The sequence below is a fragment of the Labrus bergylta genome, chromosome 18 (genome assembly GCF_963930695.1).
Source record: "Labrus bergylta chromosome 18, fLabBer1.1, whole genome shotgun sequence".
Taxonomy (NCBI): Eukaryota; Metazoa; Chordata; class Actinopteri; order Labriformes; family Labridae; genus Labrus; species Labrus bergylta.
The window spans coordinates 9,940,172-9,960,514 of NC_089212.1; the positions used below are offsets into that span (position 1 = coordinate 9,940,172).

At 40.0% G+C, this 20,343-nt stretch overlaps 3 protein-coding genes across 5 annotated transcripts; all 3 read left to right on the forward strand.

Annotated features, from left to right (window-relative positions):
- Positions 1-67: 67 nt before the first annotated feature.
- Positions 68-8,877, forward strand: pabpc4 (poly(A) binding protein, cytoplasmic 4 (inducible form)). Of its 2 annotated transcripts, none has more exons than XM_020645060.3 (15): positions 68-732; positions 3,207-3,400; positions 4,105-4,220; positions 5,228-5,367; positions 5,445-5,539; positions 5,618-5,755; positions 5,876-5,971; positions 6,085-6,354; positions 7,159-7,249; positions 7,388-7,480; positions 7,606-7,739; positions 7,840-7,930; positions 8,025-8,155; positions 8,255-8,374; positions 8,483-8,877. In XM_020645060.3, exons 1-14 carry the CDS (start codon positions 537-539, stop codon positions 8,357-8,359), a joined length of 1,890 nt encoding a protein of 629 aa, XP_020500716.1. In that variant the 5' UTR covers positions 68-536; the 3' UTR covers positions 8,360-8,374; positions 8,483-8,877. The 2 variants fall into 2 exon arrangements, with proteins under 2 accessions (XP_020500716.1, XP_020500717.1); XM_020645061.3 differs by having other exon boundaries at positions 7,606-7,712.
- Positions 8,878-10,581: 1,704 nt separating this feature from the next.
- Positions 10,582-16,124, forward strand: ppie (peptidylprolyl isomerase E (cyclophilin E)). The gene is made up of 10 exons (XM_020645070.3): positions 10,582-10,657; positions 11,058-11,156; positions 11,241-11,284; positions 13,007-13,033; positions 13,155-13,236; positions 13,329-13,432; positions 13,516-13,639; positions 13,854-14,039; positions 14,169-14,311; positions 15,870-16,124. The coding sequence occupies exons 1-10, from the start codon at positions 10,627-10,629 to the stop codon at positions 15,936-15,938; spliced, it is 909 nt and encodes a 302-aa protein (XP_020500726.1). The 5' UTR covers positions 10,582-10,626; the 3' UTR covers positions 15,939-16,124.
- A 346-nt stretch (positions 16,125-16,470) lies between these two features.
- Positions 16,471-18,608, forward strand: gjb10 (gap junction protein beta 10). Of its 2 annotated transcripts, none has more exons than XM_020645051.3 (2): positions 16,471-16,625; positions 17,048-18,608. In XM_020645051.3, exon 2 carries the CDS (start codon positions 17,150-17,152, stop codon positions 17,939-17,941), a length of 792 nt encoding a protein of 263 aa, XP_020500707.1. In that variant the 5' UTR covers positions 16,471-16,625; positions 17,048-17,149; the 3' UTR covers positions 17,942-18,608. The 2 variants fall into 2 exon arrangements, with proteins under 2 accessions (XP_020500707.1, XP_020500708.1); XM_020645052.3 differs by having other exon boundaries at positions 16,500-16,625; positions 17,085-18,608.
- The last annotated feature ends 1,735 nt before the right edge of the window (positions 18,609-20,343 follow it).

Here is a 20,343-nt window from a genome sequence, read left to right on the forward strand (position 1 = left end):
TTTCCTCATCCTAAATTTGACCCTGGCCACTATTTCCTCCGTACCGCCGCTCTCTATAAAGTGCCCATGCGTGTCCTTACGCAGTCTCTTTCCCCGGCCACAAAACAACCGTGAGTGTCTAACTCACCGTTCTTGAAAAACTTAAAATAAAAATAAAATAAAAAATATAAAATCTACAAAATCTTTATAAAAACAAGTACCGCAATACTTAAAGGAAAAACAAACGCTTATTACAAAAATAGCAAAACATTAATTTAAGAAAAAAAAAAAAAAAACACCTGGAACCAGGAGGCCTCGGGTTTAACCCGAATTTGGCGTTATTAAAGGAAGAAACACTTCAGAAGACCTCGCTTTATACCGTGATTTTTCCAGGTTCGACATTTTTCTGAGCACGCTTGAGCAGAGAGCCAGCTGTCAGTGTCTTTATTAGGTGAAGCACAGTTCGGACTCGGAATATTTTCATACCGGCTATTTTTCTCACGCCTTTTTGAGGGAAAGGGGAGCTCTCCGTTCAAACATTTAGTGGAGTCCGAGATATGAACACAGCAGCTACGGGGAGTTATCCGATGGCTTCTCTCTACGTTGGCGACCTGCACCCCGACATCACGGAGGCTATGCTGTATGAGAAATTCAGCCCAGCCGGACCGGTGCTCTCCATTCGAGTATGCAGAGACATGATCACCCGGCGATCCTTGGGATACGCGTATGTTAACTTTTCCCAACCTGCTGACGGTAAGAGATGAAAAGTGTGTGATCACTGCATAGTTTGAGCATGTTACCTGCATGTGTAGAAGTACACGCATCATACAGATATGAACTATGTCACCTTATGCTGTCAATGTCAATAATCTCAGTCTGCATTGTGAATACAATTAGGGAAATGTGTCTCTTAATTAAAAAAAAGCATGACCTTGCTTTAATTATGTTTGAGGTGCTATTTTTGCTTTTACTTTTAAGACATCCATAGCAGTTATTTAGGCTGGTTGAAGAACTAGTTTGACCCATATAAACCGGGCCCAGTTCTTGTGTACTCTGCTAAAAATGTGAGAGAAATCCCTTAACATATGCAGAGAAGACAATTTAAGTTAACAGAATAGAAGTGCCCATCACTTAAATCACAAAATAAGGGTGTATGTGCCTATTACACATCTAATGTATTAATTCCAAAATGACCTATTTCTGCTCCTATTTAAAGGCCACAGAGTAAAACCAATTCCCATTGCCCTCTGCTTCTACATTCACTGAAGACGAGGAACAAAAGAAAAGCACAGCTGAGCAATAGTCCCTGCTTCATCTCTTTTTATTTAAATGTGTGTTGTCTGGTAGATGCAGTAATATTAAAAACGTGATCCTATTGTTATTTCGATTTTACTCCATTGTAAACCTGTATCTTGTTAAGGAATAGGTGAATCATATGGTTGACTTTCCTTGTCATAGTTTAACCACTTGAACTGCTTCAGATTGTTAATCCAGTCTCATGCACAAGTGTCTCTCTTTAACATGTAACAAATGTGAGGAAGTGTCTTTTCCAGTTGCAGCCAGTGGCATCAAACCATTGAGTAATAACAGCAGATGGTGTGGTTATCTTTGAAGGACTGTCACATACTGTTTACATTTTGTGGACTTTTTTTTTTTTTTTCTTCGATTGTTTCATTGTGAAACACCTGTCACAAAATATCTGTGCACATGTCTGGAACCAAAAGCCAAAGTAATGAGGGGTTACAAATGGCTGCATTCCAGGAAGGTAGTATAACTCACTTGAGTAAATGTAATAAGAGCCACAAGTGAGAATACACCATTTGTTATTGGAGGTGTAGACATGGGGGGGATGGTAGCTTTTTTGTATTTACATGGAGTCCCTGCACGTGTCTGTAGGACAGGAGTCTTCTTCCTTTTAGTGCAACAAAGAATATGGACATTAACACAACTGGAGCTGGTCAGCTGATTCCGTGAGAGAGCATATAGATAGTTTGCAACTTTGTTAGATTGTTGTCGTGCTGTAACCTTGTGAGTAAACAGTGTTACTCATCTGAGCATTCTAGTTGAATGTGTTTCTTCCCCATCAATGGTAGAGAATGCTCTACTCTCCCTCCATGCCAGCACATACCTCACAGGACCCCTCTCTAAATATAGAAGGTCTTTTCTGAGCAGACTCCAATTTGCCTGCCGGTTATACTTGAAAGTTCCTAACATGTCATTAATGATTAAGTAACTGTCAACATTTAAAAACGATATCTTAGTGTGGTTGTTAATGACATCACCTAAGGTAACGACTTTAATATATGATTTAGATGCTAAGATTCCCTCTCTGAACCTCCAGAGGTCCATATGTTTGAGAGTAAAAACACACCTTATCTGAACACACGGGCTGTGAAGTACAATTGCGAGCCAAACTGCTGATGCCAGCAGACGCAAGGCAGCTCTGTTTTGTTTACCAGACACTTTTAGTTGGAAAGCCTGCACTGTGTGTGTGTGTGTGTGTGTGTGTGTGTGTGTGTGTGTGTGTGTGCGTGTGCGTGTGCGTGTGTGTGTGTTTGTGTGTGTGCGCGTGTGTTACTGTGGAGTAAGTGAACAAAGGGATGTTTGGCATGTGTAGCCACATGGACATGAAAGCCTATATTTGAGTTAAAGCAATAAATGGAAAGAGGAATAGTAGAAATTCTGAAATGAAATTGGGCCCAAAGAAGACGTAATGATTTGATAATCTGACAGTTGTTCCAAATGAATAATCAACACCATAACTAGTTCTATTGTTGTTCTGTACCATTGCAACGGGCCTAGGTGGTACTAGGCCAAGCAGCATGTAGTGAGTTGATCGAAGGCAGCCATGTGCTCCCAGCCTGCCCACTGCAGCTGCCTCCACATTTGTCCCAGCTGCTCATCAGCCACATGGCCCACTGCAGTAACTTTACCGTGATACATGGGGCTGGTAAATCGTGGGGCAGCAGGGATTCTACATTGAAGCAGCATACACTGCACAGAAGGGGAAAAAAACGTTTTAGTACAATCCAGCGTTTGTTATTGTTGTTATTTGAGTGTTTCAAGGCAGTGCTCATGTGATTTAAAGGGATGGCTAGTTGTCACATAGTAGTTGCATGATGCATTATATGAAGTAACATGCTGTAGTGACTCACATGTTTTCAGACTTGCTCCATGTAAACAAACACCCATGACCTTTCCCCTCCCCCACCTCTCTGCCCCTTCAGCTGAGAGAGCCCTGGACACCATGAACTTTGACGTGGTGAAGGGAAAGCCAATCAGAATCATGTGGTCCCAAAGAGACCCCTCCCTCAGGAAGTCTGGAGTGGGCAACGTGTTCATCAAGAACCTTGACAAGTCCATTGACAACAAAGCACTGTATGACACCTTCTCTGCCTTTGGGAACATTCTCTCCTGCAAGGTACAGTTGTCTGAAAGGTGACTGTGGGACTTTTCAAGATGATTGTTGTTTTTTTTTAATGCATTTTATCCCGATTTTTGGAGACAAAAAGTCATGCTTAAAGGTTTCACATGAATAGAGCTTCATAAGTAAAAAAAAAAAAAAATTCTCCAATATTCATTCCCTGTATAAACAAAAAAACAAGTCACACTGTTGCAGTCCTTCCACATTTTGTAAAAAAAAACCATCCTAATTTGCCTTGTACAGACATTTGAATATGGAAAACCCGTGCCACACTTATGTCTGCCTTTTAAATACAAACTACAGCTAGCAGCCTGTTAGCATAAAAACTGGAAAGAGGAGAAGCAGTTAAAGCTCATTTATTTACAAACTGGTCACGTCTTGTTGATCAGAGTGAGAACGGTCAAACCTTAAATATAAAACCTCTAATTTGTGTTTATACCACAAAAGAATCACTTACCCACAAAATATTGTGCTTAGTTTTTGTTCTGCTGTTCTTATGAAAGTCATCAGAGTTATACAGTACTTAGGTTGCACTTTTAAGGAAGGTATAGATTTTATCATTTAACTCTCTGCAAGAAAGCAAAAGAGTACCTTGCCCTATAGCTCTTAAACTGTAACATTAAGATTAAGTAACTGCCGGGATGAGTCATGATGCCTTTCTAATGGATACATATTTACCTTCATGTCTTCCCCTCCTACAGGTGGTATGTGATGAAAATGGCTCCAAGGGCTATGCCTTTGTCCACTTTGAGACCCAGGATGCTGCTGACCGTGCCATTGAGAAGATGAACGGCATGCTTCTGAATGACCGCAAGGTGTGAGTGTCTGATCATCTAGGAACTGGGGTCCAAAGGGGGGTCGGTTGTTGATAGTGTTATTAAAGAAATGAAAAAAAAAAAAAAAACAGCATAAACTTAACGTTTTTTTCCAATGTTAGTTCAGACATTGCAGCACTTAGTGAGTATATGGTAGTTATGGCTATTGCCTTAAAGTATTACACTGAGATTCCTTATGTGTCTTAGGGTATAAACATGACTGTATTTCACTTGTGTTGGGTGAACTGACTTTTTGTGTCTTCTTTTCAGTTTTTTGGGTTTTGTGTGTAAATAATTTGACTAATAAACCCACCTCTCACTACCACTAGTGTGAAGATAACCTCTAAACATATAGATAAAAAAAAAAACTAAAAACTTTTTATATATCCTAATCTTTCCTACAAGACGCATTTCTGTTGCCTCATTTGTCCACTCGCTGGTCACCGGTCTTGGAGTGTTTGTATGTGTGTGTGTGTATGACCACGCTTGTGTGTTTTAGTGATGGATCGAATGCAGGAATGCAAAACTGGATGTCGGAAGGAGAGAGAGGTCATCATAGCAAGGTATATAAGATCATTTGGTCCTCCTGAGCTTTCCTTTGTATTGTGAGACTCTGTTCCTCAACCCCTCTCCATCCACCTCCTCATCAAGTTTTGGACCAAGAATTAAGATGGTTGTCACTGTGTTGTCTAGCATGCCAGCATATCTGCCTGCCTCTGGTGATATTAACAAAAGTTGGATGATATTTTTCTATGTCTACACTTGGAATGATGAGTCACATGGGGAAAGGTAGCTGTGAATTTGTTTTGTGGATGTTGTCCCTGTACTCTTTTACTCCCTGTGCTTATGTGGTCAGGTCTTCCTCTGTCATTGTCGAACTTTCCCAACCTGGAAACCCAAATGAGGATTTTCTTTGAAAGCAAACAGCAAGTGATGGATCCTGGTTTGTTTCTCTCTGTGTGAGGACTGTTTTAAAAGAGTGTGTGTTGCTGCTTTCCCTCTATTTCAGGTTTGTGGGTCGTTTCAAATCTCGCAAAGAACGGGAGGCTGAACTTGGTGCCAAAGCCAAAGAGTTTACCAATGTTTACATCAAGAACTTTGCCGACGATGTGGACGATGAGCGGCTGAAGGAGATGTTCGACAAATATGGTAAGATCGGACAACATTCACTGGCAGCACTCTGTTGTTCTAGTTGTGAAATCTTACACGACCTTTAACATGTGCAGGTAAAACACTCAGCGTAAAGGTGATGACTGATCCCACCGGCAAATCAAGAGGCTTTGGATTTGTTAGCTATGAGAAACATGAGGATGCTAACAAGGTACTTTAGTCTCATGGAAATGTATTAAGTTGAGTTTCATTAGTAATTCCCTCTTTTGATAATGACTTTCATCCGAAGGCTGTAGAGGACATGAATGGCGCAGAATTCGGTGGTAAGACTGTGTTTGTGGGCCGGGCTCAGAAGAAGATGGAGCGGCAGGCAGAGCTTAAGAGGAAGTTTGAGCTGCTGAAACAAGAGCGGATCAGTCGTTATCAGGTATGCAGAAAATAAGCTCTGATCTCTCTCTTAAAATATAAATTCAATCAGTCACTTAGTATAAACAAGCTGCTTTTTTTGGTATACTGTATGTTTCATGACTGTATGTATTTTTTTCAGGGTGTTAATCTTTACATTAAGAACCTTGATGACACCATAGACGACGAGAAACTGCGCAAGGAGTTCTCTCCATTCGGATCTATTACAAGTGCTAAGGTGAGAAAGTTCATACAGAGGTTAGAATGTATATATTTAATCAATATAAATATACAGCAACAGCATGATTTTATCAAATGCCTGAAGTCACTGAGGCACAATGTGTTCTTTAGGTGATGCTAGAGGAGGGTCGTTCCAAGGGCTTTGGCTTCGTCTGCTTCTCCTCCCCTGAAGAGGCCACCAAGGCCGTGACCGAGATGAATGGACGCATCGTTGGCTCCAAACCCCTCTATGTGGCTCTTGCTCAGCGCAAAGAGGAGCGCAAAGCCCACCTTACCAACCAGTACATGCAGCGTATCGCTGGAATGAGGGCCATGCCTGCAAATGCCATCATTAATCAATTCCAGCCCACGAGTGGCTACTTCATGCCAGCAGTGCCTCAGGTGTGAGAATGAACTTCTGTTAAGAACATGCTTGCCATAAATGCTAAAATCCAATTAATGTAATGTAAAAAATGGTTGAGTTGCTATGTGTTTAATGTGAAAGGGGTCGCTTAGACATCTACGGATAGTTATGACTTGACATTGCATGTCTCAGAAGCTCTAAGCTTTTTGGTGAGATAGCATACTATTTTATTTTGGAAAACTGGTTACTTTGCTGTTTTGGTTCAGTGTCATCAGGAAGACAGATCTTTTTTGCACTAAAGTTCTAAAAATCTGATGCATGCAAACTGAAGATAGGCAAAAGAAACGACTAGCTTTGTAGATTGTGGACCTGTAGCCTAAGAGCCAGATGTTTCATACAGGAGTAAGTGGAGACCAAATGTGGAGCTATAAAGGGAGTTAATACAAGATAAATATTTGCAAAGTGGACAACTCAAATGAAACACCTATGTTGCATAATGTCTTCTGAATGTGTTAAATAGTATCTACTATGCTTTCGAATTGATCATAGCAGGGGTAAATATGTCAGTGTTTACAGTCAGAGTTGACATACGCAATCTGTTGATGTAGATTTAAGATCAGGTAACAGTTTTTTTGTTTAATTTTGTATTTCAAAGCTGAAGTGGGTTAGGGTTCCCAAGATTTTCAAGTGACATTTTTTACCTTTTTTTCCAGAGGACACTTTGATCCTTTGGTTTCCATGTAATTACCATGTTAAAATACTAGACAATACAGGAGTATTTCAGCAGAATATGCTTTTTTAGTGACATGTAATGATACAATTTTGTTACTGGTATCCATCAGGCCCAGAATAGGACAACATACTATGCACCCAATCAGCTGGCCCAAATGAGACCCAACCCCAGATGGCAGCAACAAGGTGGCAGAGGTCAAGGTAAGACTGTGCCACTTTATGATCATGCAGCTGCCCTTAAAATACACTTTCTTAAACTTTAAATACAGAGTTAAATTACCGTAATAGATAAATATAAAAAAAATGAATTTCATTCTTTGTCTCTGTTACTGTCACTAGGGGGTTTCCAAGGGATACCCAATTCACTACGCCAGCCAGGACCCCGTGGCAACTTGAGGCACATGTCTCCTGGTAGCACACAGGGACCACGAGGTGTGTTCATTAATAGTAATTGATCCAGTTGACACTATCAATTTGCATCATCATTTCATTGACACTACATGAACTATAAAGCTGGTCAAGATACTGAGTTCATGTTTTTTTATCTTCTCTTCAAGCTGCTGGCCAGGCCATGGCTCCTCGTCCCTCGATGGGAGTCCCCGGCGGCCCCCGTGCCATGCCTCCTTACAAATATGCCACTGGTGTCCGTAACCCAAACCCCCAGGTTGTTCAACCTATTGCTTTACAGCAGGTGTGGAAGAAATACTAGTCAGATCTCAGTGTGTTCCAGTCATTTCAAACAATCAAAGCTTTACATATGACTTTCTAATTTCTTTCTCTGTGCCCTCCAGGCTCAGCCGGCTGTACATGTTCAGGGCCAGGAGCCTCTCACAGCCTCCATGCTGGCTGCTGCACCCCCTCAGGAACAGAAGCAAATGCTAGGTACAAATCCTATAACATTATGCATTAACTCTGATGCTTTTCAGCCTTCATTAGATTTGATTGATTTTTTTTTTTTCTGTATTTTTCCAAATAGGTGAGCGTCTTTTTCCACTGATTCAGTCCATGCATGCCAACCTGGCAGGAAAGATCACCGGCATGCTGCTGGAGATTGACAACTCTGAATTGCTACATATGCTGGAGTCTCATGAATCTCTGCGATCAAAGGTACTTTTCTCCCTCCTCCACAATGCCACATGTATGTCTTTTATCCACTTGTTACTGTGTTAATTTACTTTTGTCTTGTTTTGTGTTATGTTACTACAGGTGGAAGAGGCTGTTGCTGTGCTACAAGCCCACCAGGCAAAGAAAGATGCCACTCAAAAAGTGGGTGGCCTGGCTACTACAGCTCCACCTGCTGCCACATCCTGAAAACTGTATGCTGCAGTAAGTTGACATGATAATAAAAATCAGTTTAGCTATTCTTACTTGCTGATTTTGTCTTTACAGAATGTAAGCTTTAAGATGGTAACGAAAAAATCCTTGTTGTTTTAGGACACAGAAAACTGAGCAGAAATGGGGAGGGCCTTACTATGGCGACTCCAAACACCTGACTCCTCTAAACAACTGTGCAAAAGAAAAGAAAAAAAAGAAAAGAAAAATGTAATTTAAAAAAATCTACTTTAAAATTTTGAAAAAATGTTACAGTTCATAATTTTCTAGTTCTGTAATTATTTTAAACTGCATACCAAAAGATATAATACTAATACATCTTGAATGGAGGCCCTTCATTCTGTGGCAATGGACAAAAAACTTTTTCTAAAAGGAAACGAGCCTTGTTCTTTTTCTTTGCTTGACAGTTTTATGTTTGATTTGAAATGAAAGGCTTCTCCATGCTATCATGTTATCATTGGTGTGTGGTATTCTCAATAAAGGGATGTTACATCATGGTTATCACTCTTGTGTTACTTTAATGCCTACATTTATTTATTACGTCTCTGTTGTATATGTGGGTATCCACACTGCAGGAGTAGCATAAAATATATTCTATAGTATATACCTTAGTCTCGGCCCAATAGTTGTTATGGAGGATGTTATTTTAGATGTTACCTCTTGATCTAAGTAAGGAAAAGTAAACCTTTAATTTTCCTTTAAAGAAGTGATATGAACAGATGGGCCTGCACCAATAAATAAAGAGTAAATAATATTTGTTTCTGAGTTTTCATAAAAAATGTTGGGCCATGAATTGACAAAACGGCAATCAGGATCTGGACAGCAAATTGAAACTGCAGAGCCACATCTATCATTTTGCATGGATTGATATTAAGCTCACAGAATGATAAATATCCAATGTACTGCATTTGTAAATAAGAACAATGTTTGTATTAAAAAAAAACAATTTTATAGGTTACAATCTCATGGTCGACCTGTCTTTTGATATAGTTATCCTTTGATGTTCAACATTTTTTATGCAACACTTTTTGAAATCTTTTCTAAATGTCATGTCTAGGATTGCAACCAGTTGGCTAAAAAACTTGTGAGGAAGGGAAGGAAGATAAAGGTGCAAGTCAGATAAACATTTAGGGAGTGGGTCATGATTAATAAAGAAAAGACAAAAATACAAGTGGTATAAATCCCCGGGCTTAAGAGGGCTCCCTGTGTTGTATGTTAGTCTACTTTTAAAACTACTAATGAACTTTTCTGGAAACAAGATATGGTTCATAACCCTGGACACATGTGTTTTCTTTAGCAATGGCTAACCAAAAGTTATCTTTACTTATGTTTAATAGCTCATCTATAAGAGTTAGTCATTCATTATAATTCAAGCTTGAACATTGGGGACTTATTGAATACAAAAAACACAGATGTGGCAGATAACATGAAGCATGGGTCTGTTCTAGTGTAGGTGAGTCACGTGTAACAAAGAAGAAATTACATCATGTTAATTAAAGAAAAATTCCAAATATGTCAATTCAAGTAACACTGAGCTTGAATCAGCTAGTTCAGCTAAGGTTTAACTATTTTCCATCCTGGATCATTGTCACACTGCTTATAAAAGCTTGAGCTTACCATGAAGTCCAAATTTCAATTTTCAACAATAAGTCCAGCCAACATCCTTTTTATTATTTACAACTGTAGGCCTACCTCTGAAGATGCACAGCAAAACAAACAAATTAAAATATCACATTTTCTGAAAATGGGTAATTTAAATTGTTCAAATACATAGATTTTGCAAAAAGGTAACAGATAGCCTAAGTTTAGGATGACATCACGAAATGATGAGAGAGAGAGATTCAACTTTATTGTCATTACACATATACAAGTATAGAGTAACGAAATGAGGTTTGGCATCTCACCAGAAGTGCAATAAGCAGAAAGTGCAAGAATCTGTGCTATGTACAGTAATTACAAAATGTACAGATGTAGACTAAAACAAAATGAATTATTGGGTATATATGTCTGGATTAATGGGAAATGATAGAAACAGACCTGAGCTTTTATATTAAAGTTGCTGACGTAGTTCTCTGCAATTAAAAGCTTAACTATCACAGTTAACCACACAAAGTGAGTTGTAAGATTATAGAGGGATTCCTCCAACAGGGGGCGCTGGAGGAAACGTAGACATAGGGAGGCGGGCTTTAGTCTGACTGCACCAATGACAAGCAGCTTGGGGTCACAGTTGAAGGGTTAAATCCAACATGGCGGCGAACAAACGAGTGCTGTATGTTGGTAAGTTACCGGGTTTTTTTTCATGAAATAAGTTAGTTATCATGTTTAAGTAACAGTAGGAAAGAAACGTAGGACATTTATTTACATGAAACTAATTTCACAGGACTAAATGTGTAGAATTTCATAAAGATATGGACTAAAAAGCCGTAGATATGAAGAGATTTAGCTGGTAAAACGTGAAAGCTTCAGGTCAAAACATGGCAACCAGGCTGACTTTTCATTTGGTTTTGTAGTTCCCAAAATAAAAGTTCGACACGTAAACAAAAGTAATGAAATAACATCACACTTAATGAACTAATAAACCAGACTTCAGCTTTTGACTGGGACATGAACCTGCTCCTTCAATCCGCATGCAAACACTTGTTGACTTTAATCAAAGCTTGTGATGTGTTTCTGTCAGGTGGACTAGCAGAGGAGGTGGATGAGAAGGTGTTGCATGCAGCGTTTATTCCGTTTGGAGACATCACAGACATCCAGATACCATTAGACTATGAAACAGGTAAGATGAAGGCTTTTCCTGCTCTCTCTCTCTCTGTTACTGCAGTAAAACACTAAAGTAAGCATGTGTTTGCTCTTCTTTCAGAAAAGCACAGAGGATTTGCGTTCATTGAATTTGAATTGGGAGAGGTATGTACTTGTAATACATTTGTCCACCCTTATTATTATTATTTTTTAAATAGTAGTTGTGCCCAGGCCATCCCTGCTCCCCCTGAAACCGCCTCAGCATGACTACATTACAAAGTCAAAGCTCCACAGTGGACGTGTCTGTCACACACTGGCTGCTCCTGAGTGAAAAGTGAAGCGTGCGTTATCTTCGCTGTTTGGATATAATGCAGCTCTCCCCTGTGTGGATAAGTTCACAGACCGCAGCGTGCTGTGCGACGACGTCATGAACTTCATTTACCGATTGTTGATGAATGCAGACACAGTCAGAACCGGCCGTGGGACCTGATCAGGTACACTCCTGACCATAAGGGCTTGGTCCGTATGGACTATGTTCTGCTGCACTAAAAGTCAACAGGCGCGTAATGCCTGGCGTTCCTTCTGTGTGTGTGTGTGTGCACATGACTGTTTGTGTGTGTCGGTGCATCCCTGCGGTGCTCCTACATGCAGACAGCAGAGAGACAGGGAAAGAAGCTGCAGTCACACCAAACGTGCTTAAAACAAGGTTTATTTTTATTTAAAAAATCTTAGATCTGTAGGAAAAAACCCAGATTATTTCACAAGCTTTACAAATCCCCCCCCACACACATTTGTGCATATCCGTGATAGTCCGCGTTTTACAGCAGCTGGGTTAACTCTGTTAGCTGGTAACTTTGCTACAAGTTTACTGGTTCAATATGCAAGAATATGAAATTTCTTAACTGTCATCACTGATCACTACACATGAAAACCAGACAAGAGAAACATACACATGTCTTTAAACACAAAGCTATGTTGCACTTACAGTTTCAATAAAGACAAACATTTCTTTATACTTTACAGCAGTAAAATATAAATGTAGTAAAGCAGGACCACTGGTATTGATTTTCATATGGGTCATGGTGGTGGAAGATGGGTGGTACTGGTGTGACAGACGAGTGGTGTGCCATCAGAGATGCATGACACAGGCCGCTGAATAATCAATCAATCATTATTTGTATAGCGCCAATTTACAAAAAGTGTTATCTCGAGACGCTTTACAAAAGAGGAGCTGCGCTGAATTTACACCACATGTCGCTGCTCCTGGAGTGGCATGCCATATGCTGCTTTTTTTTTTTTTGATCTGTGGGCTGCTGTAAGATGTGTTGTTACTTTCTGATGCAAATAGTAAGATTTTAACAGAAGAACCAAAAAAGCAACATCAGGGAAAGCTTGGTTTTAAGGGGGAGATAACCAGTCATTATTATGGCTGTGATTTAGCGTTGAAACAGGAATATGAACTGAACTAATTTATCAGGAACCTGTTTTCACATTTTAGTCAGAAAGCTGTAAATTCAATTTACACACGGTTTGAATTGACAGTTGAGAAAAAAAAAAGTCTCTGATCAAAACCTAACAGGCTGTGGCTTAGTTATAAAATCAGTTTTCTCTCAACCAGTAGGTCAGGGGTTCGATCCCAAGCCGCAGCCACATGTCAAAGTGTCCTTGGGCAAGACATTGAACCCCAAATTACTCTTGCTGCTGTCAGTGGCTGTCGATGTGAATGAACTGGATAAGTTAATACTGATGAACACTTAACATAGCAACCTCTGCCATCAGTGTGTGAATGTGACATACAGTGTAAGAAGCACAGTGAGCAGTCAGAAGACTAGAAAAGCGCTACACAAGTCCACTTACCAGTTAACCTATGCTCCTTTTCTTCAACAGGATGCTGCAGCAGCTATTGATAATATGGTAAGTGGATCATATTGGTGCACATTTGTCAGTGGTGTTTTATTTCTAAAAGCTTGTCACTACAAGTGTACCCAAAAAGCACAGAAAGAGAGATTGTGTTTTATTTCTATTTGTCTGCTAGAATGAGTCCGAGCTTTTTGGACGAACTATCCGGGTCAACACTGCCAAGCCCATGAGAATCAAAGAAGGCTCTTCTCGACCAGGTGATTGATGAAAGCCTTTTTGCAGAAATCATTTGACTGGATGTTAACTTACATCTTTTAATTCTGATTGAAACTCTGCTTTCTTTTTTTAGTTTGGTCGGACGACGACTGGCTGAAGAAGTTCTCTGGTAAAACCACAGAGGAGGCTGAGGGCGAGGGCGCCACTGGAGAATCAACCAACACTGCAGCACAGGAGGTGAGGCGGCTTTCTTTTTCTGTGCTGGTGCTTCTTCTTTTCTATTTTAAGATAGTGACATAAAGGATACATTGTTTTTGCAGGACGAGCCTCCCGCTAAAAAAGGCAGAGTTAATCCTCAGGTCTACATGGACATCAAGATTGGAAACAAGCCAGCAGGGAGGCTACGCTTTCTTCTTCGGGCTGACATTGTTCCCATGACTGCAGGTGTGAAAGCCATGTGCTCATCATTGCATCTTTGACAAAAACAAATTTACTATAGCTGCACAATTTCAAGTTACAAGTGAGAGTCTGTAAAGAATGAACAACACCATACAACAAATTCCAACACCCAGTGTGAGATGCTAGTAGCATCACCCTTTGAAAAAACAAAGTATGGGTTCACAGACATTTAATAAATCCCTTCTTTTATCCTACACAGAAAATTTCCGCTGCTTGTGCACACACGAGAAGGGATTTGGCTTCAAAGGCAGCAGCTTTCATCGTATCATCCCTCAGTTTATGTGCCAAGGAGGTGACTTCACAAACCACAACGGCACCGGCGGCAAGTCGATCTACGGCCGGAAGTTTGACGATGAGAACTTTGTCCTCAAACACACCGCTCCAGGTAGGAAGTTTGGAGGGCAGCTGTCAGATTGCATAGTGTGAGGTCTCTCTTTGGATTAGACCCATGGTTAATGTTTACTAGCGGATTTTGCAGATAGCTGGCCAAACCTTGTGTCTCTTGTGCTTGCAGGACAGCTCTCCATGGCCAACTCTGGGCCAAACAGTAATGGCTCTCAGTTTTTCATCACCAATGATAAAACCGACTGGCTTGATGGCAAGCATGTGGTGTTTGGAGACCTGGTGGAGGGGATGGATGTGCTCCGTTCAATGGAGGTAAGGGATGAAAGGCTTTGGGCTGCAGATGCAACATGATTTCTTAACATGATTACATCTTTGATTCCTGTTTCAAAGCGTGTATACAATTATTATAAGAGCCTCAAATCACTCAAAACAGAAAACGCTCTCTCTCTCTTTCTCTATCACAAAGGCTCTCTATACCCCTGTAACTTACATGTGTTTACACATAACCACATTTTTTCCCTATTGTGTGAGCAAATATGTCCAGGGCCACATTGGGAACCACCCTCTTTACTTATTCAAGGCAAGGACTACTTTGAGTGACGAACCACTCAATTATGTTCCTTTCCTTTTTCTTTGTAGCTCGTGAAACTTCTCTGATTTTGTTAATTCAAGTGTGATTCCATACGAACTAAAACATAGCATAAGTATTTGAATTCAAATTGAGTGCAAAGAAATAAAGGAGAAATCATGTCTCATACTGATTCAGTAAAAGGCCAGTGCAGTTCACTGTTCAATACCCAACAACTCCAGACAGGGAAGAGGAAAGAGAGCGGGACTGTGCGTTTGAAGAGGTGGAAAGATGTGATTGGTATTTCTTTGTGCCACAGTTCACAGATACTCCAGTCTGTGGTGTAGTTCATACACTTCACTGAAATGTATTACTATACTGAGTGATGTTTTATCTCATGAACAAACAAAGATTCATACAAATTTGACACTTCTCTCCATTTTCAGCAGCTCCATCTCACTCACTTTACAGTTTATCAGTTCATTTATTTCATACTTGTGAAAAAAGGGTCTGAATAAATATGTCCTTGTCCTGAATTTTGTGATGCTATTATTAATAATAAATTAAAAACAATATGAAGATCTTCACAGATTTCCTATTTGACTGACAGTTCATTACTTAATGACTCCTCACAGTGCTGTTATGACATGAAGGGTAAAGTGAATGAGAGGACAGCAGTGAAAAGAAGTTAAATGATTTTGCATGTTAAGAGGTGAAACTGACCGTGAATACATTAATCCTGCTCTTCACTGTTTTTAGTAACATTTTGTGTTTTTCAAATATTTAGATTTTGTGAAGTTTGATTGTTTAGTAATAAATCAATTATCGCAGAATCGCTGTTCCCTTGCTTATACTGTTACCTCTATTTAATTTACATGTAGAACTGGGGAATAAGATGAAATCACATGTAGTCACTGGAAACCTATGTGAGATGCATTCTGCCATATTAAAAGCTGCGCACCTGTGATCATAACCCAGCTTAAAACATGACTATAGCTCTGAAATAATATGTTCTTTAAGCATAGATAAATCCCTCACTTCTCATGGCAAATAAAACATGTACAGGTACGACTGAAACCAAAATAAGCAGAAGTAAGAAGCTGCTGCTTTGAATACAAGAGGTGATTTTAAAACGATGATATTTTAAGGATCATCTGAAAATGTAGTTGGTAAATCTTGACTTCAGTAGCAAAAATATATATTTTTTATATTTGAGTTCTTATTGTAATAATTGCTAATAGAGGTTTAAGTCAATCATGCTGCATTTTGTAAGTAATGTAAATTTGTGTTTCCTTTCTGCAGGCTCAGGGATCAAAAGAAGGCAAAACGAAGCAGAAAGTTATCATCTCTGACTGTGGAGAATATGTGTGAATGTGAAGACTGTGTGCTAGTTTGTACGTGTCTATGGAGACAGTGCATGAATGAGAGAGCAGGAGTTTGTTATTGGTCTTTTGTACTTTGTAATGTAAATATTTCAATAAACTCCCACTTTTTTATTAAAGAATCAAAATCCAATTTCTGTTGACTTGTTGCAAATTAAATATCACATTGATCTTCTCATCGTTTTTATTTATACCTTTACTGATGCTTGATTAACTATTTAAAATGCTTATTTTCCCTGTTTTATTTTTGTTAAGAATAAATGCACAAACATTCAAGTAAAGTCGGTTGCTACATGAATGTAAATGATTTTGTAAAAACAATAATTGTGAATGTTGAAAGAAAAGCACGCTACAAATATAATCTGTGCTTAAATCTCGTTTAGGTAAGTTTAATTCTATTTGTATTATTATTAAAATGATCACGGTCCGTGACGGGGAAAGTGAGACGAATCCGTCGTCGTCTACTCTTGGAACTTGAGTGGAACAACAAATATTTGATAGAGCAGGGCTGCCCCACCTGAGCAGGTTGAGTGGAGAGAAGACATGGTAGGCAGACAACTCCACCCACTTCACTCCCGTACTGTTGAGAAATCTGCGAAGACTCATTGGTGATGGTTATCCCAAACCTCGTTCCTCCTGCTTCGACACTGAAACGCGATAAAAAAACATTTTAACTGTAAGTATTCAAATGATTTTTTTGTATATTACTATACAGGATAGCACCGCGAACATGTTCGGATTAAGTCAAGTCCGTATATTTGGATAGTAAAGTGTTTAAATTGATATTTTGGAAACGCGTAATTGCGCACGGAAAGTACGAACCTGGAAGCGTATTTACCCGAGTAGAAGGAAAGCGACCGGTGGATTTGAGTGAGTTGTCCGACTGTATTTCAGGACAATAGGTTCTGGACGCTTAATTTCATGGTAAAGTTTAGAATTTAGAAACGTTTGAGACACTTTTAGGTGCACACTTAGGTGCTCGTTTCCCCTCAAAGATATGTCGAGACTGAAATCCTAACTTTGCCTTACTTCAGTTTACTTCTTTGTCTTTACTTTGTACTCTATCTCTGGTATGACTGTCGTTTCTTTTTGTCTTAGAGTGACGGTTACTCGACTTCTGTCCGTGCCGTTTCAGCTCAGAAGTGCTTTCTCTGTCTTCCATCAGCGGGAAGAGCAGACAGACTGTGAACAAACCTCGTCATGAACTGGGCATTCCTCCAAGGCCTCCTCAGTGGAGTGAACAAGTACTCCACAGCCTTCGGCCGTGTGTGGCTTTCCATTGTATTCCTCTTCAGGGTCATGGTATTTGTGGTGGCAGCAGAGAAGGTATGGGGCGATGAACAAAAGGACTTCAAATGCAACACAGCTCAGCCTGGGTGCCATAATGTCTGCTATGACCACTTCTTCCCCGTGTCCCACGTCCGGCTGTGGGCACTGCAGCTGATCTTTGTCACCTGCCCCTCTCTCCTGGTGGTGATGCATGTGGCCTACAGGGAAGACAGAGAAAAGAAGAACAAGCTCAAGTATGGCGAGAACTGCCGCCGTCTCTACCAGAACACCGGCAAGAAGCGAGGAGGCCTGTGGTGGACTTATGTCCTCACTTTGGTTTTCAAAATAGCCGTGGACGCCACTTTCGTCTACCTCGTCTACCACATCTACGAGGGTTACGACTTCCCCTCGCTCATTAAGTGTGAACAGAAGCCCTGTCCCAACAAAGTGGACTGCTTCATTGCTCGGCCCACTGAGAAACGAATCTTCACCCTCTTCATGGTGGTCACCAGCCTGGTCTGCATCCTTCTCTCCATTTTTGAAATCGTCTACCTGGTTGGCAAACGCTGCCGTGAATGTATCAGCTCGCTTCAACACTCTCGCCATGACATGACCAACAGAATGTCCAGTGGAAGCAACTTGATGGAGTCAAACACTTTGAAGCTTACAGACAAAAAAACACCCAACACACCTGCTCCTTCATACAGTGTTGCCATATCTTGAAGATAGTTAGAATAAAGACTTTATGGAAAACAGAGATGGAAAAGTGTCTTACCTCAAAATACAGGCACTTCCTTAAAGACTTCCTACATTTTTCTTCCAAGAGACTGAATTACGATTGATGTAGGTTTTAACTGTTTGGTTCTACACTGCCAGAAGACATGTTTCATTGAACTGGAATGTGCACACTGTGGGGTTTGGGTCAGAGCAGAATGTACAGATGAAGTTCCATGCATAATGAAAAAAACGTGATGCAGTGTTGGATTTAGCCTTGATAGCAATTACATGAGTCACCCGATGGCCTAGCGAGTGGTTTTACAAACACATGTGGTTTTCTGTGTAAGAATTTTCCCCTGCTCACTGCCCAACATCCAAAAGTTTGCTTCAAACAGAACTGTCTTTTCCTTATGCACACATTCATATGTGACCCTGTCAATAGTGTACTTTTCATAATTTATCAAAAGGTTTGGACCATTTTTCTGTTGTGCAAGTTACTGTTCTCACATGTCATACTGCATTCTGTAAACAAGCAGCAGAGAGCTTTGCAGCGTAAATGCTGTGGTGTAAACAGATTGAATGATTCCAGGATGTGCATAGTTCACAGAACTGAGATACACATGATTGCATAGTTGTTCATATTTTTTCATTAAATATTTTTTTCTTGTTTAAACATTGAGTATGTGTTTTCATTTTTTCTCAAGAGCAAGATATCCAGTTTATAAAGGCCCAAACACAGAAGTGTGTACTGCATTTAATGTAGAGCTATTATTTTAACTGCACAACATGTTGAAAAAAAAAAGTCTTTGCATAACAAATCAGAATAATGTAAACCAGACAAAGGAAGTTCTGTGGTTTAACAAAGATCTCAGACTTTCTTTCTTGAACTTTTTCCATGTGTTCCTTAAAGTTCTTCCTCCTCTTTGGCTCACAGATTGCCCTGTTGCTAGGAGCAGTACCTTCATTGTTTAGCTTGATTGGTGCTTTTAGGAGGGCTGATTCATCCGTAATGGTGTGTTTGGACCCACCCATCGCTGGAATTTGTTAATGCGTGTAGCCTCTGAATGGATGATTCCAGTATTTAAACTGCTACATGGGATTATGGAGATGTGGTGAGAGTTAAATGGCATGTTTTATCACCCTTGCCCTTTGGTATCTGCCTCTGAAAGTTGTGCAGCCACCTCAGTACCTCAAAATGAAATGAATATATTTTCTTCTGCTCAGAGCCATGAAGAATGATTTCATAACATTTGAAAAAAAAAAAAACCTCAAAACCACAGTACATCTTTCCACAAACATAGGAGAGGAGAACCTGCAGACACTTCAGTTAACAGGCTTCATTGAAACTGTTAAGTCTATTTCAGTAGACAGTAGTTTCAATGAAGATTAACAAGTGAGGCCTGTAGAGTGTCTGAGCAAGTAGAGCACAGTTTCAGGAAAGGAAAAGTTGCTGCCAAAAAGTCATTAGTCACCTCTGCTGTAGTGGGGTGGCAGCAGATATGTCACTGGTAATCTTAGTCCACAGCCGATAAAAGCAAAAATGTCTGATCAGAGAGATTCATGTGGAGGAGGTGAAAAATATGGTCTTTTGTTTAAACTTAATCATGACAAGAAGTGATTTAATTTAAATCATATTGTCACATTCACACTGGCTTCTCAAGTTCTCAAGTGATATATCAAATATTATTTAGTATAATATCTACAGGACCTTATGACCAAGCTTTACATTGTGCCCTTTTCTTTGTTCATAATGTGTTTGCCCAGCCTGAATGGGTAGTTCTCCAAATGAGCTCAAGATCACTCCCACTTTAAGACCCTCCCAATTCTTCTCGGGTAGTTTTTTTTCTCCTTGTCCGTGCTTTCTCTGCTCTCTGGTACATTTCCTCCCTTTCACAGTTGTTGTAGTGAAAAGCGATTTGTTTATCCTGTTGTGTAGGTCTGTCTTGTCAAAACTTGTGGCTGGCAGAGGTTGAGTCACAAGGTGCATTCCTCCAGGTGTGTCCCTGCAGACTGCCTGGACCAGTTTTTCATCTGGAACCAAGAAGCAACTTTTCTTCCCCTCCCCCACTCGAATGCCATTTTTTGGTGCCCTGAACTGCTCTAAATGTTGTGACTGCAGATGTTTCATTCATGTGTTCGAGCTTTGGATGGCTTTCTTAAAAAGCACAGCTGGACTTGATCCTCCTGAGAATCTTCTGAGAGTTGCAGCACTCAGCTGTGAGACTTTAAAATGGAGTGTTTCATGAAGAAAGGACAGACTACAGCAACTCTTTAGAGGGCTACTTCATACTTTCAGTGTTGTAGAAATGAAACATTACAGTTGAGAGTGTCATTTCTTCATAAATGTAACTATACAGATGCCTAATTTGCTTGTGGTCAACCATATTTTAGGCTGGTACCAGACTACT